The sequence below is a fragment of the Falco punctatus genome (assembly GCF_963210335.1).
Source record: "Falco punctatus genome assembly, chromosome: 2".
Classification (NCBI taxonomy): domain Eukaryota; kingdom Metazoa; phylum Chordata; class Aves; order Falconiformes; family Falconidae; genus Falco; species Falco punctatus.
In genome coordinates, this window is record NC_137581.1 from 56,045,726 (window position 1) to 56,061,602 (window position 15,877).

Sequence of the window (15,877 nt, forward strand, 5' to 3'; positions counted from 1 at the left end):
TTTTGAAATAGCAGGCCAGGAACACTCAGCGGTGATTCTTGCGTCCGTTTGTGAGGTACTAGTTCTTTTAGAAATAGTGACTGAAAAGAATTGATTAAATATCTCACTTGACATACCATGAATTAATAATAAGTCTCCTGGTTTCATAGCAAACTTATTGTGGTCAGGAAGCTGTCATCCTACTTCCAACCCTCACCCCTCAGGTGGGGAGAGCAATTAGCTCGCTGAAAGAGGGAAATTGCTACACTGGAGAGTACCATCAAAATTTGAAGTCTCCTCCAGTTGAGAAGACATGTTAAATGTACTTGCCCTCAGGTGTGCTGGGCACATTCCCTCTGCAGTGTGCAGCACTAAAAAACGTACCTTCCCATATGCTTAATACTTGCAGCCTTTAAATAAGGGAGTCCGTTTAAAAAGAGAAATCTAGTACTGTCATTACAAATACTTGACCCTGAGCAGCTTGGTTTCCAGCAACGGTGCGTGCTGTAGATGATGTGGCGCTCAGTGAAGTTGAGCAATCTGATCTGCATTTGGCAGGGTGTTGTGATGGGACCTGCTATTATTATATGAAGCAGATGAAGTATGCTGGTGCTTAAAATTGTTAGAGAGTTAAAGCAGCATAATGATATCCCTGCACTTACATGCTGTTGAAACTGATAAAAATAATGAATTGGGCACACACATTGTTGTTACGCTCCTGTTCGGGATGTTTTCAAGGACTCGACAAATTATTAAAAATGTCAGCAGAAAGAAAATGCTTTTTTCAAGCAGCAAATGACAGTGTCCAGTGATGTGCAAATGAACAGAAATTTTGTTTTGTTCGTAATAGCGTATGAAATTGGTGGGGCACTAGAAATACTTTCTGGAATTTTTTTTTTAAATAAGCAAAACCAGATTGCAGTGGTATCAGATGTCTGGGTAATACAAATTCATTAACACTTCCTGCTGTCTTGCTCAGAAACAGTGAAAAACAAATGTAACACCTGCTGAGAAATAGCATCTGCTTGGAAATAATCTGATGCAAGTACTTTGTCTAACTTGAGAAACCTAGGAGACTGGGATCTGCAAATGAGGCTTTGAGGTTTATAACAGTGAAAGAAGAGCAGCCTCATTAAAGACTTCAGCAGTTGCTTCCCCTGATAAATCTTGATATCAAAGAATATTTAAACTTGGTGTTTTCAGCATTCAGTTACCATTTATGATAATATAGTTCACTTCAGGAAAAAAAATCTAGACCTGGAATTTCTTAGAAATTCATGAATACCTTACAGCACCGCTCTTGCTTTCATTCCTGAGAAATGCAGCTCTTGAAATAAAGGCGAGAACATGCCTCTGGGGAAAAAAAAACCCTTAAAATGTAACTGCATATTATGCAGAGGTGTAAAAAGCAAATATTTGTATTTCACGGACTGTGAATTTACTGTTAATCTGGAATCCATCTTTATTGTCGCTAAAGAGGAAGAGGCTTTCTGTCATGTTGGAGTGCAGGTGGTGGGAGAAGAAGCAGTATTAATTTAAAGGCTCTGTATAATGCATCCTTCTGTTGAACAGCAATGTGGGACTAACCTTGTGCAGTGGGCTCTTCAGATACTAGTTGCTAAAACTTGCTTCTTGACTTCTGTTTTGTCCCAGTCCTAGATGCTTGTTACTGTCATCCGTGTGGCTAATAGAACATCTAGAGGGTGTTCTGACCTGCCTCTCCTCTCTTTCCTTTCCAAAAAGTGTGATGAACCTGAAGAAAGGAAACTTACCTAATTTGTATGTGAAAATTAACCTCTTCTACACCAAGGTTTTCTAATTTGGAAAAAAAAAAAATCATGGCAAGTTGAAATAAAGGTTTTGCTGTTTATATATGGGAATAGCAAAACTTCAGTTTTGGTGAGTGGTTGAGTTCTTTAAATTGAATTTGTAAAGAGTTGTGTAATCTTTTTTTTCATTCACTTTGTTTATAAAAGCTATTAAAGACTATGAGACTGCTCAAGCCAATAGTGAAAATGACCAGCAGATTCGGGAGGGGCTAGAACGTGCCCAGAAGATGCTGAAGCAATCACAGAAGAGGGATTACTATAAAATCTTAGGAGTAAAAAGGTGAGAATAATATCTGAGATGATGATGATGATGTGAAAGTTGGTTAAACCAGTACATCTAAGGCTGATCACTTGAATTTGTTCTTCTGAGTGTTAGCTTTTTTCCTGTATCTTATCTTCACTTTCCTACTACACTAGTTTAGCAGTGTTTAGCTCTTAAGTAGCATTTGTTTACAATTAATTTAGAAAGAATAAAAACCCCCAACATTCAGAAGGAAAGAAATCCCTTGGCAAGAAATTCCTGATATAGGTGATCAAGAGCTGGTTGAATGAATTGAGAAAGAAATGAAGACTTGAAAGAATTACTGAAAGCAACAAAAAATAAAATTATGGCAGATAGTGTTATAGATTGGAAGAGTTTGAAAGGACTAACTGAAAGGTATCTAAGATATCTGTGGCATTAACCTTGAGAAACTAACGACTTCTCTTTCTAATAAGGACCAAACAAATGTCCAATTCTGAGTTAGTATTGGTCATCTTTCCAATAATGAACTAATTTGATCTCTACTTTTTGTGCTTTTTGTTACTTACCTGATTGTAAACTCTTTGTACTGGGAACTGTAGTCTGCATAGTAGCTGGCAGTAGCATCTTTCCATTGAAAGTAAATTGGTGGTGAAGGAAAGAGCGAGTAATCTTTGTATAAAGTTGCAAACTGCTTCCTCCATTTTTTGCGTAAAGAATCTTCAGTACCACCTAGAGAAGGTTAAATAGCACCTCAAAATTTTCCTGATGTCCTTAATTACTGTCTCAGTGTTTAAAATAAGTGTTGATTCACTAGTGTGGCATATGAACAATTTGAAAATTTTAAGTCATCTGTAATTTTATGCATCCAGAAATGCTCGAAAGCAGGAAATCATAAAAGCTTACAGAAAGCTGGCATCCCAATGGCATCCTGATAACTTCCAGAGTGAGGAAGAAAAGAAGAAAGCAGAGAAAAAATTCATTGATATAGCAGCTGCTAAAGAAGTCCTCACTGACCCAGGTAACGATTGTTCTTATGCAGTGACTTCATTTCTTTTAATTACTTTTTTTAACAACAATGTAAAAATGCAGCAACTGTAAGCTGTAACAAGCATTACAGCTTCCCTTTCTCCCCTCATCCATCTTTGGATGCAATTATTAGTGCATTGCTTTCCCATCTGTTGCATGAAGTCAGGTGTAAATCTGCAATTATTTATTGAGTGTCAGTGACTTTTGTTTAAAGTAAATAATTATTTCAAAGATCTCTTCTTAGGCTATCATCTTGCAGAGATTTCCAGGATTGATTAACTCTGGAGATGCTTACTTCAACGATATGGGTGTCTCCTCCTGTTTAAAGTTCCATTGCAGACAAGGTTTAGACGACAACAGCACTTGAAGTGCTTCAGAGAAGCCCTTAGAATTGGCCCTGGTGTGTGTCAAAGCCTAGATGTATTGCACCAACAGATGCTCTGCAAACAAAGCATTCCCCCGAGGGCAGGGACGGGGTTCTCGGCTCTGTCAGCCTGAGGGAGAGGATGCCCTCCTTGCTGGTGTGTGGCCAGTCTCCTGGGGCCAGCCCGGTCCCTAGGAGCAAGGAGCCCTGGCAGGTGTGACAGTGTCTGTTGGGCGGGGGACAAAAAGAGCAGAGTGCAGTCACTCTCCTGGGAGACCCTGTGGTGTGGCAACCAGGAGATCTGATGTCTCTCACCAAGAGATGAACAGAAGGGGTTGGACCGCTCAGTCTTGAGAATGTAATAAAAAAAGGGGTGGTGGTGATATTTCACCTCCTTTAAAAAAAAAAAAAAAAAAACACAAACAAAACAACCCAAATAAAGAAACAAAAAAAAAACCACCACCACCAAAACCCCCCACCCAACAATGCTCAACCAGAGCCATCTGGTAAGTTCTTGTCTCTAAGCTGTTCATGTATGGTCACTGAAAAGAGAGAAGCATGTCAAAGATGTAGGTATATTGGAGTGTTTTATCTTGAGCTCTCCAGGATCATCAAAGTGATAATTAGGGAGATGGGCTCAGACTTTCTTGGAGGAAGGAAGGATCAGAGAGTGGTGAACTGCATTACAAACACTTCTGGTCAGAAAACCTTTTTCTGTGTTAACGTGATTTTTGTTCATGATTTTGAACAAATTAAGAGACTGACACACTGGAAGCATTTGAGATGCTGTTTGCCCTATCAGTGTCTCTAGCACCTACTTTCTCCTTGGCACTGTTCTTTATATCATGTTTACCATTCCTGTAAAACCAGCTGGGCGAGAAAAGCTACACTGGTTGTATCTGGCTTTTGTAGTGCCATCTGTATCGTGTTCCCTCTCTAAATGCAGGACATCCTCACCTTTCAACCAGATATTTTTCTCAAGTCATTTTCTGTCTTTATTGACCATGTTGGTTATGTAAAGAAGAACTACGAAGCCTGTGGACCTCTGAATCTCTGAGCTTTGATGTGCAAGCCTGTTATCGTAGGGCTGTGGCGTATTCTGAGGCCACCTTCCATGTTCCTCCCCTAGCCAGTGTCATGAGTCCCCCTTTAACTCCTTTGTTTCCCTTCTCTGCCTTGATTAAATTCACTTGTCCTGAAAAAGTGCCAGGTGATAAAAAACCTTGTGGCACTTGCAGGCTGCTTGAAAGTTATGTGGCGGTGTGATAACTCGCACAGGCTACAGCCTCTACTATGCCTTGTCTGTGGGTCTTGGGGAAGGCTTTCAGCTTTGTCCCTGCTGGCCCAAACGACTTAAAAGAACATGCTTTCTGCCTCCCAGCTGCTGGCCCCTGGAATAGCGCTCTGCCTGCCTGGTACGTGGGGACGACTGAAGAAGTCGGGGGCTCTGCATGCCAACTTCGGTGCTGTTGTTGAATGATCAGTATTATGATTTGTTAGTTGCAAAGAATTGGCAGGAAACAGCACGGTCTGTCCTCGGACAATCCTGAGTGAGCTGTACAGCTCTGAGAAAATAGGTCCGATAAATTCATCAAGGACAAAATGTCCCAGTTATTTGTGGGATGCAGTCGGTCAACGTGCAACTGTCCTGTCCCCGTTGAAATTCTGACCTGTCCTATTGAGCAGCCGGGTACTGTCGTGCCTTGTTTTAAACGAAAGAACCTGTTTGAAGTTTTTCGTACAGTGTTTTCATGGATTGGTCTCCTCCTCTGCCAGTCTCCTGGACAGCTTTGAAAAACTCGGAGTAATTGGGTTCTACAGATGCTGCCAGTAAGAGTGGTAATTGCGGCTCTGTGGCCTGGGGGGTGGTTGGGAGTTGGTTGTTGGTCATCAGAGATGCTTGGTGTTACTGCCCAAGCTGCTGTGCTGTAATTCCACCTTGGTTTGTTCCCCGCAGAAATGAGGCGGAAGTTCGATGCGGGAGAGGACCCGCTGGATGCAGAGAGTCAGCAGGGTGGAGGCAACCCTTTCCACAGGAACTGGAACACGTGGCAAGGATTCAATCCCTTTGGTTCTGGAGGAGGACCATTTACATTCAAATTTCACTTCAGTTAGAGCCAAGACTGTTTCTGGTGGCTGCTGCTGTTTTTTACTTAATTCGTTGAAAAATAAAAAGTCTTTCAGTTCAAGACCCAAAATCTTAATTTCTAATGTTGTCCTTAACCCAGAGTCTTGCTGCACTAGGAGAAACCTCCTTTCTTTTAGTATTCAGAGGGTTTGCTTTGCGGTGAACTTGACAAGCGTGTACTGGTTGGGGGGGTTTGTTACTGCCTATATATTTGTTGTGAAAATGCAGGACACGTTTATTGCTATGGATGGAAAAAACAGTAAGAGGCTACTTAGGACAACACTTAAACGTAAATTTAGGACTGAAGTATATGCTTAGAGGTAAAAATGCATGTAAATATTTTCCTGGATCGGGGCCTAATAAACATGGAAAGGGTAGTTACAGTAGTCTCTACATTAACAAATCGATAGTCGTCGTGCTCAGCAGAATGATCCGTCTCTCAGTATTCTTCAGAGGACGCCCCGGTGCCCACCCGCTGTATTACTGTCAGCAGTGCCATGGGTAGGGTGAAGGGGCTGCGTGCTGACGGTCTGAACAATCGCTCTGAAAGAAGATTGCTTGTAAGTAATTATATTTGAAAATGTTTACTCGCTTTGTTCATTAACCTGAAATGAATTGGGATGATTACGTTGGCGGTAATTGTCAACTATGAAAGTAAAAGAATATACTTGATGTTTTCAGAAAGACTTTTTTGGAATGTGATTTGGGATGTTTAGGTATCACTTTTGAGTAGTTTGCACTTTAAGAAAATACCTGCTTGAGATCTGAGCAAAAATACTGATGTGACGTTTCCCCAGCTATGCAGCAATGTGTTACTTCTCTGTACATAAACTCAGAACCGATCCAGGCTGTGTGGCAGGTGGACTGCAGGAATGCGGTATTAACTCTAGCTTTACCCTGTAATCCGACTTTGTTTCTGCTAGGTGATGCGACAGTGAGTTAATACTATGTGAAATTGACGTAATTTTGTGTAACAGCCACAGTAATGCAAAAACAACTGCGAAAAGGACTTAACTTTCCATTAGCCAAAAGTCTGGTTTATTTTTTCTATACGAAAATACAGCATGTAGTTAAAATTGGTTTAGTGTCATTGATTGAACGGTGTGAATGCGGTATGAGGTGTTACGGGACTGTAACTGCTGAGAGTGAGGAGTCTTCTCATCCTGTAACTGAGTATATCGTAAGTACTGGTGAGTCTCAGCAGCGCCATTTTCTTAGAATGCAAGAATTACAGTTCATCAGTGTTTTCTTGATTGGATTTTAACTGGAAAACAATAATCAGATGGTAGGAATCGTCTCTCGCTTCAGCTCATGGCATTTGAAAGCACAAGCAGCCTCGGTAAAACAAATGAAATTAGCAAATAAGGCCTTTGGTCTGAAAGGGGGCTTTTTATTGCTGTCATCAGAGTTACTATTTAAGTATAACCCTTGTCTCCTGCCTTAAGTACTTCGCAAACCTAATTGTGGCTTTGTAAAATATTTTTCAACAGTAATTTAAAGGTCAGTGTTTGTTCAGCAGAAACTTATCTTCGAGCTGAAAAGTGTATGTGGCAATTTTTAAGTTTATGGTACAAAGCCACCCCAGCAGCCTGTTAAAACTCCAGTGTCAGGTATTTTCCAAGTTGAATGACTTTCTAAAAGTTTGACTTCTGCTTTTGACCGGTCGGAAAGCTTTTTGTTCAAACTCTGTACAGGACGCTGTTCACACCGCTGGGCTAGCACGGTTCTCGTGGGACCTCTAGGGCTCAGACACAGGACACGCTGCACAGTAACTAACCTGTCACCCTGCGGCATCAGGCTCCGCGCGTGTGCTTTGTGCTCGCAGTACTGAGAAGAGGGGTGGGTGGCCGCCGTCTGCAGCGGCCTCTCTTGGCCGTTGGCCTCTGCCCCTGGGGGGGGAGGAGGCCCAGCTGCACTTGCCTGGGGCCAGGTAGCCGCTGCTGTGCGGGTTGTCGGTTGTACGCGTAAACACTTTTATATCGCCTTCTACACTACAGAAGGGGCTGTTCTTAAATTAACATTGAATGACCAGTGTAAGCAATATGTCGTATTTTGTACGTACAGGAGCGTTGCTGGGTTTCAGGAAGTCACAGCAACCACCACAGCCACCGTGTGCGTGCGCTAGGGAAGTGCTGCGAGTGATACGTCTTCTTTCAGAGGGTGACCCTTGTTCAGCTTCTTTGTCCTCATCCCTCTCCTTCCTCTGTTTTAAAAGCTACAGCTGAGAAAACGGCTTCCCAGGTTTGGATTTTTTTCTTTTAGGGAAAGAATAAAATGGTTCTTCACGAGCAAATTATTCACACGAGGTGCTGATGTTAGAGCAGTGCGGATTTGTTTCTCTAAGGTGAAATGCGCTGGATGCAGTCGGGAACAAAAAGGATTATGTTGGAGAGTGAATGGGAAAGGGAAAATTCCACATCGAGTCAAAAAAGGCTTGAGTGAGTCAGTAGGAGGAAAAGGATTTGTGTGTGAATGCTGTTCATAGGCTCCTTCTGTGGAAGACGGTGTCTTGAAAACAAAAAATGACAGTGGAGAAGGGGGCACCGTAACATGAAGCAGTAGCTGATAACAGAAAGGGTTATTGGTCCAGCACTGCTTTTCAGGGAGCAGATCCTGGCTGTTAGCTCTGAGGTACTTCTGAAGATACGGAAAGACAGAGCTGTGTTAAAAAGAAAGCGTTTCTGTTTCAAGGATCTCAGGCAGGGTCACACGTTTCCTGGTGTGAAGTTAGAAGTTCGAGTGCTGAAAACACCGAGTGTTAATGGCGCAAGCTGCACACAAGGAAGCTGAATTTGCCTTTTTATTTATTAGTGGGTGTCCGTAGTGCAATAATGTTCAATAACTGAACATGGAAATAAATGTCTTGGTGGTTTGTAAACCCTGAAATGTGCATGAGGCATCGCTGCAATAATTGGCCTATATGTAGATGCAGACTTTCTCTGTTGAATTTTCTTTTTCAGTTTAATAACCTGGATGAAGGTGGAGGGGAGCATATTTTACTTGGTGTACATGCTTAATGCTGACATTAATCAGTATTAAAACAGATTCAAAGTGAAATTACAAATTTAAAAGCTCAAACTTGTGATGGATGCAGAAAATGTGTCAGCTTAAACTTAAAAAAAAAATAAAACTTGTTATTGTTTCAGTTTTCACACTAGTGTTCGGAATAAGAGTTATTCTTTGTTTAGGGCTGTGATTGGTAGGAGTGTTGCTGGAAGCCGGCCAGTTTAGCATAGCAGGTTTAGTTGTATTTAAAAGTGCCTTACTGTAAGGTATTGTTTGTTTGCTCTGTGATACACACTTTTATCCATAAAATAACAAAGGGGAGAATTTTTTTTTGTTTGGCCCTGGGCAAATCTCAAAGTAGCAGTTCTGTGGTTTAAGAAGGATAAGTAAAGCTAGCTGGAGAGGTATTGAATGTTTCAAATTATAAAATGTCTTTATAAAAAATCATAAATCTAAAAAGCAAGAACTGTTTTTTTTTCTAGAACTGTGGGAATTATTTTATGGTATTTTTCACAATAAAGATATTTATGATGACAAGAAAGCGCTGCGGTGTATCTGTCTGCCTTTCTTCCCTCCTCCCGCTCCTCAGGTGTCAAGTTTGAGCTGTGCAGAACTGGTTTGGGAGCTACATTAACATTTCTTAAGCAGCTCATGCAGAAGGTGTCAGGCTTTACCAAGTGAGCTACGGAGGGAAGTGGCGCGTTTGGGTACTTGACAGTTGGGTTTTGAAACGTGGCTCTGTTCTGTGAGGCTGGGCACCGCTGGGTCCTGCCCCCTCTCCTTGGAGCCAACCTGTTAACCACAGGTTTAGTAGTTGTCATGTAATACAAACCAGTAGAACAGAAGAGAAGGGAGGTTTTCTCCAGTGGCACCTTTTAATACTTTGCATAACATACACAATCCAGTGATTTAGTATTAAAAATATAGTAATATGCTAATGATTCAAAATGCTGCTTTAAAGGTATCTTTGAAGAGTAGTGAATATGTTTGCTGGACCCTTTGTTTCACAAAGCAGTATGTACCTCAAGAGAGACCTTTCCTTGAAAGTATTAAAAGAAACACTGACATTTTTTACAAATAAATGCAATACTGTAGAAAATGGTTGAAATCTTTCAAATTTTCAAAATATCTCCAGGAAGTTACATTTCTAAAAATTATATTCTAATCATTTAAGTAATCTTAAGGGAATAGCATTTAAAGAGCTATTTCTTTAAATCCTGTAGAAATAATGCAATTTGAAAAAGGACAGGATGCTACAGATAAAATTAACAAGTCAGTGCATAAATTATCTGCTTTTTATACTGCATAACAGAAGTTTCCCACAGAGAAAATCATAATTAAAAAGAACTAAGCTTTTTTAGAGATAAAAACCTTTAACTTCTGGCTTAAAAAAAAGCTTTCCAATGTACATGTCAAGCACAAAATTCCAAGGCAGGTCAATGTGAAATGCTGTAGAGCAAAGCATCAGGAAGGACGCATAAACTTTGGAAAAAAAGAAAGAGCAGCAAGCAGTTGAATAATGTTTTTTTTTTCTCTGACGTGAAGTATCAGTTGTTCCCTTGTCGTGCACTGAATCTGTAGTAACGATGCATATACAGCTGCTCAGTCAGTTAGAAGTGCATCCGTAACAGCATACAAATACCAACTTCCAGTTCTGTGTTCAGATGTTTGACGTGCTGCTTGATACCCTGAAGTAACCATGTTGGAGGACAAGCGTAACCAAAGAGCTACTGCACTTAAATGGGATAGATAAAGAGGACTGACAGTAGGGTTTACTCATCATTGCTATTGAGTTACACAGGAAATACTCCGTTGAGTACTTCATACAAAGAAAATGCCCACAACAGACCCTTTAAAAAAAAATAAATTATCTCTGTGGCATGTTAAAACTGTTCAGAATGCACAAAGGTAATACAATAAAAAAAAAATCTAAAAAGCTGTAAATTCATTTGCATGTCTTGTATTACTAACACTTGAAAAATATTGTATGAGCAAGTCTTTGAAATCCTGCTTTGCTGGTAAGAAATTTTAAATGACCAGCACCTGATGACATTGACAGTACACACAAAATATGCTTCCTTATTATTTATTCAGTTATTCGCTGGTATGGAAATTGTATGCAATTCATTGTGGATTTCCCCACTTAGTGTAAATTACCTTATCTTTTATAGTTTCAAGCATTTAGACAAAGACTGTGTTAAGTTGCTGCTCTTGTAAGAATTCTGTGATCATATCCCATCTATTCCAAAACCAGCACAGCCCAGATTGTGCGTTTAAGGCATCAAATTTCAGTTGAAGAAATAAATTCCCTATTTTCAAATATGTGTACTGCAAGAACTTTTCACTGTGATCTGTGAGATCAAAATATCAGTAGCCCATTAAAGCAACAGTTTTGTGAACACACATTTAGAAAATTACAGGAGACACCACTGATCAATAGTCAAAATTACTCATGTATTTTATTATTTCATTTTCAGTTCTAAACAGGATGGTGATAATCAAAACCCAGTGGAAACAGCTTTCAGGACTGACCTTCTGATGCAAGATATACTGGTTGGAAAACAGTCTCAAAAAACATAATGGAATTTTACGACATACTATTTAAGTGACCAGAAGGAGCCCAAGCATCAAAAATTATTTTTTAACATTAGCAAGAGTGCAGCAGTCCTGCATAATAAATGAAAAGTGACATTCCAAGCTTCTGAGTTGACATAGATTTGTATGGTCTAGATTAAACAAGTTCTTTTTTTCTGTCTTATCTTTGCTACACTGAGATTTTTTTCTTGTGACCACAGCATTTTCCAGGGACAAAACTATGGACATTTAAACAACATTCTTTATATTTAAATACACTAATGCATGTAATATGCACAGAAGTTTTCATTTAAATATAATGTGTGTGTCGTCCCCCAGACTGATAAAATGTATCTTTGAAGAGTTGAACACATCCTTCTTTATATCCTAAAATCCTCCGGGCAAACTGTCTTTTAGCAAAGGAAAAGAAAACCAGAGAAATTAGGAAAGCTACTCCACTGGTTAAAAAAAAAAAGAAAAAAATCAAGTACCTGTCGATTTCTCTTCTGGTTTTGTGTTTAATTTAAAATGTTTTAAATAACACTATAAATTATAAAATATTTGACTTCATGTTAAAGAATGTTACAAATACCGCCAATGTAACATTTGTAAGTTCCATTCAGTCTTTCACAGAAGACTGTTCAGCTGTCACCACTAATGTTTACAGGCTGTGCTAAAGTTCTTCATGCTTATGACCTGTAAGCAAAGGAAAAAACAAAAAAAAAGTTATAAAACCCTGTTATAGAAAGACTTGATGACTAGTTTTGTAAAATGTGGCAAAAGCCCTTTGTTTACTGCTAGTCAGTTCAGCAACATGAACTTCATTCTTGGAGCCTTGCTAAAACTTTACCATACGCTTTCACAGAGAATAGAATGTACCGAGTTATTTGTAACAAAAAGTGAATTTGTTTCCTGACTCAACACTTACAAATATTTATCTCCCAAGATTTTTCTATGTCCTTGAGAGCAGAGATCACCTTTTTTTTCCCCCCCACATTATTCCAACAAGTCAAGTCTTACTGGAAGTCCTACATGAGTGTTTTTTTCCCTCATGCTATTTAACTCAGTTTAAAACAATTTTATTAAAATAAAACCCCAACATTTATTTGTGAACAAAACCACCATTTTATCTGGTGTGACAAGGCCCTGCGTAGATAAGCCCAGCGTGAGAGATATGGAGACAAATTAATAAAGACTCTGTGACCTACTGCTTAATAGACATTAGCTTTAGCTTCTCTAAGGCCTAAGCTAATGTGTTTCATTTTAATATTTTTAGCTCAGATGATGTAGAACAGTTTGTTGCATCTGAGGTCCAATAATAGGACACTGCTATGTTTTCTCTTAGATTCTGGCACAAAACAAAAGGGTTTATTCTCTTAGTGTAACTCCTACATAAAGAAGCATCACACAACTCTTAAAACCCACACGACTTCTCTTAAATCAGGGAATATTACACAAATACAGTATTTGTGCCTACCGATCCCGATCTTAAAAAATAAATGCTAATATAGTTGAAATTAAAAACTAACAGACAAATATATACATAAACTACCTTTTTGAAATAATGGTGTTTGATTTTTCTTCTCTTTTTCAATTTGCTGTATTAACTGTCGTATCTCAGAGTCATACTCAACCCATTCGGGAACTATCCGGGCAGCAGCTTTCAGTTTTGGTTCTTTGGTTTGGGGATTATTGCACTAAAAGTTTGAAACATTAGATATAAACAAAGCAAATGCTTCCAAGAAACTGCCCTAAAATAAGTTTGTCAGCATTTACAATTTAATTGAAGAACAGCATGCAAGGTACTTGACAATACTACTACTACTACCACCACCACCACCAAAAAACAGCAAAAAAAAATAATTGCACAACACAAATTGTAAACAAACCTTGTTTAAATAACTTAAAACATTTTATTGTAAATACTTTTATTTTTCTATGTGGTCCTGAGTATACGGATAGCAGAGGCATGGCTAGCACAAGACTACCAAGATTTAGACAAAGTTACATGGGGAAATACAAGATATAAATTAGCATATTGAAACTGAATCTGATGTAATTTTTATTAAGTTTGTGATGCTTCCTCTAGTGTTGTCTAGAAAAATGTATCTGTCACTTCCATAAAACAACATAAATGGAAATCATAAGGAGAAGTTACATGATAATGGGGATTGAAAGGTCTAGCAACTTAATTTCATTCTTTCTTGAATAGAGTGCACCCATCTTTAGTGTGCAAAAAAAAGCTTATTTTAACAGCCGTAAAGACACAAAGAAAACAAAACTATTTACATACTGAATATTCGCACCAGATTCCAATTGCCTGTTTTTCTTCTTAATTATGTCTCTGAATTACCACTTACAGTGTAGGCAGGTTGTCAAAAAAATGAGAATGGGGGCAATAATGACATGACACTTTTTAAGCTCTGCTGTATCTCCTGTTTGTAGTGGTGAAATGGACAGAGAAAACCATGATAATATTAAGTTCTCTACACAGTGTGTTCTGGGAGAACGTTCTTTGTAGGGAGCGCAAAGCAGCACACAATACCTAGACAGTTAACAGTACCCATCAGAATTCCACTGCCCTGGCTGAACATGGAAAACAGGCAGGGAAAATACATGTATGGGTATGAAAAAACCCAATCCCTCCGGTTACAGAAAACAACATTTAATTTTGGGGTACAGTTTTCAGCTTCAACGTAAGTAAATTTGGTGCAGGGCAAGGAGGAGAGTTCTCAGTGGAAAGGAGAAAGGTTGCTGTATTGTAGAGGCAGGGACGCAGTATTTAGTCTTCCAGTACCTTCCAGCAAGGCTGCCTCCATGACATGGCATACATATATCTCAAAGGCCACAGAAATGACAGCAAAGATTTTAATCTATAAAACTAATATAACTCAAAATCAACTCACCAGGTCTATTGTTTTAGCCTTTTTCTTGGATTCATCATCACACCAGGTTTCACACCAAAGCCATTCCTGAGGGAGAGACTTAATAGCTACTTGATGAATCATATTATTGGGAAGATCCTGTACAAATTTTATAAAATCATAAATTAGCACTCAATTTAATGTAACTGGTTATCAAGCAACTAGCTAAAAGCAAAATATCTTTGCCTACTACCATTTCTGCAAATTTTCCTAGTTCTTTTTCAAATAGATTCAAAACTTAAGTCCTGCTCATTTTGGTGGCCAATTCCATCTCTCATTTCTCCAGCAATTTTTTCCTGTACTTATGTCTGTCCTTCCTTAGCTCAACCTAAGGAATACTACTGTCTGATACTTGCAGGTCGGATACTGCATGTCATACTACAACAGACTGTGTAAAATTATTAGAGCAAAACTTAATTGCCTTCCCATTCCTCAAATTTGAAAAAAAAAAAAAAAAAAAGGCAAAAAAGCTCAAAAGCATTTAATCCAGATTTATGGCAGTACTCAAAATTTAGACTTCAAGGAAAATGGATTCCAGAAACATGATCATGAAAAGGAAAAGCTATTAAATTGCTATTCTGGTTATCTTCCTTACTTCATTTAAAATGTCTTTTTTTTTTTTTTTAAGCTTATATAAGAAGTCAAGTACTCTCGTGAAAATTCTGAGCCAGTATCTTGCAGAATGCAGGAAGCAGCATTTACAAATGAGAAGCCCCTCACGTGATCATACGATGCACATGCCCTGGCCAGGGGTAATCGGTAGATCCATTTGTAAGCTCCTTTACATGTGCAACCCTACATTATATTTGAAAATAAATGTCAGTACCCAAATAAGTAGAGTCACATTTTTTTTTGCCAATTCACACTGCTAAATGTGACAATAAAATAGCACCTACAGCTGCATTATGAAAGGTATATAATTTAATTCAAATATAGAAACTAGTACAGGAAAATTGTATCAAATAAGTATACTGATAGTCAAGACATTAAACATGCTTGTGACTTGCACCCTGACTCACCCCACCTGTCTTTAAAAAAAAAATATTGGTGAAGTTATATAAATGAAGAGTAGTCACCCCAGGATGACCATGTATAGCAACCACTAGAGTGCATTAGCAATTAGTTTACAAAAAAATTAATTTACATTAATGGAAAAAAAGAGGAAAAAGCTCTTGCTAAATAAGAATGTAAATTACCTATCAGACTATGGTATTATCATTGGAAAAACACAAATACACACAGAACAACTACAAATAAAAAGGACAGCAGTCCTCTATGCTGTTTTTTCCTCTTTTTTTTTTCCCATATTAAACAATTATTTCAAGTAATCATCACAGTGTTCAGTCTTCTAAACTGTGCTCATATGCACACCTGAAAGTGTGCTAAAACAGCAGTGAAGAGCAAATAGTTTCAGAATCATATAACCTCTACACTGAGATACAAAATAATTCCATGCATATTGAGAAAGATAGAGAAAAAAGCCCAAATTGCTTAAAGCCATATATATACCTGATCTAGATTTGACAGACTGTTTGGATCTTGACTAAGAGCCTGATACTGGCCCCGAAGCCTATCTCCAGCTGCAATCTTTCTGAACTTCTTAAGATCCACAACATATAAGGCACTACAAAGATAAAAAAAAAGCATTAAGAATTGTGGAGTTTCACGTTCTTTATGATAACGTTAATAAAAGTAACAAGAAAGCAAAACCTGTTCCCATCCTAAAGGAATATAGTTTTTTAATTAAGTGGCTGAAGCTACAATAAAAAAGTGAAATCAACATGTCATCAGAATTTATGTCTT

General features: G+C 38.6%; 2 protein-coding genes across 2 annotated transcripts in view; one reads left to right on the top strand and one right to left on the bottom strand.

Moving 5' to 3' along the window:
* DNAJC3 (DnaJ heat shock protein family (Hsp40) member C3) overlaps positions 1 to 5,640 on the top strand; it is a 31,295-nt gene extending 25,655 nt beyond the window's left edge. Inside the window, exons 10-12 of the mRNA XM_080375000.1 lie at positions 1,956 to 2,088; positions 2,922 to 3,070; positions 5,400 to 5,640. Of these exons, the coding sequence (XP_080231126.1) occupies positions 1,956 to 2,088; positions 2,922 to 3,070; positions 5,400 to 5,557 (440 nt within the window). The 3' untranslated portion in view covers positions 5,558 to 5,640. The remainder of the gene's footprint in view (positions 1 to 1,955; positions 2,089 to 2,921; positions 3,071 to 5,399) is intronic.
* A 3,051-nt stretch (positions 5,641 to 8,691) lies between these two features.
* The window catches only part of UGGT2 (UDP-glucose glycoprotein glucosyltransferase 2), a 91,449-nt gene continuing 84,263 nt past the window's right edge, over positions 8,692 to 15,877 (bottom strand). The window contains exons 36-39 of the mRNA XM_080374995.1: positions 15,584 to 15,698; positions 14,057 to 14,173; positions 12,703 to 12,847; positions 8,692 to 11,846 (exon numbers count right to left, since the gene is read on the bottom strand). Coding sequence (XP_080231121.1) covers positions 11,824 to 11,846; positions 12,703 to 12,847; positions 14,057 to 14,173; positions 15,584 to 15,698 — 400 coding nt within the window. The 3' untranslated portion in view covers positions 8,692 to 11,823. The remainder of the gene's footprint in view (positions 11,847 to 12,702; positions 12,848 to 14,056; positions 14,174 to 15,583; positions 15,699 to 15,877) is intronic.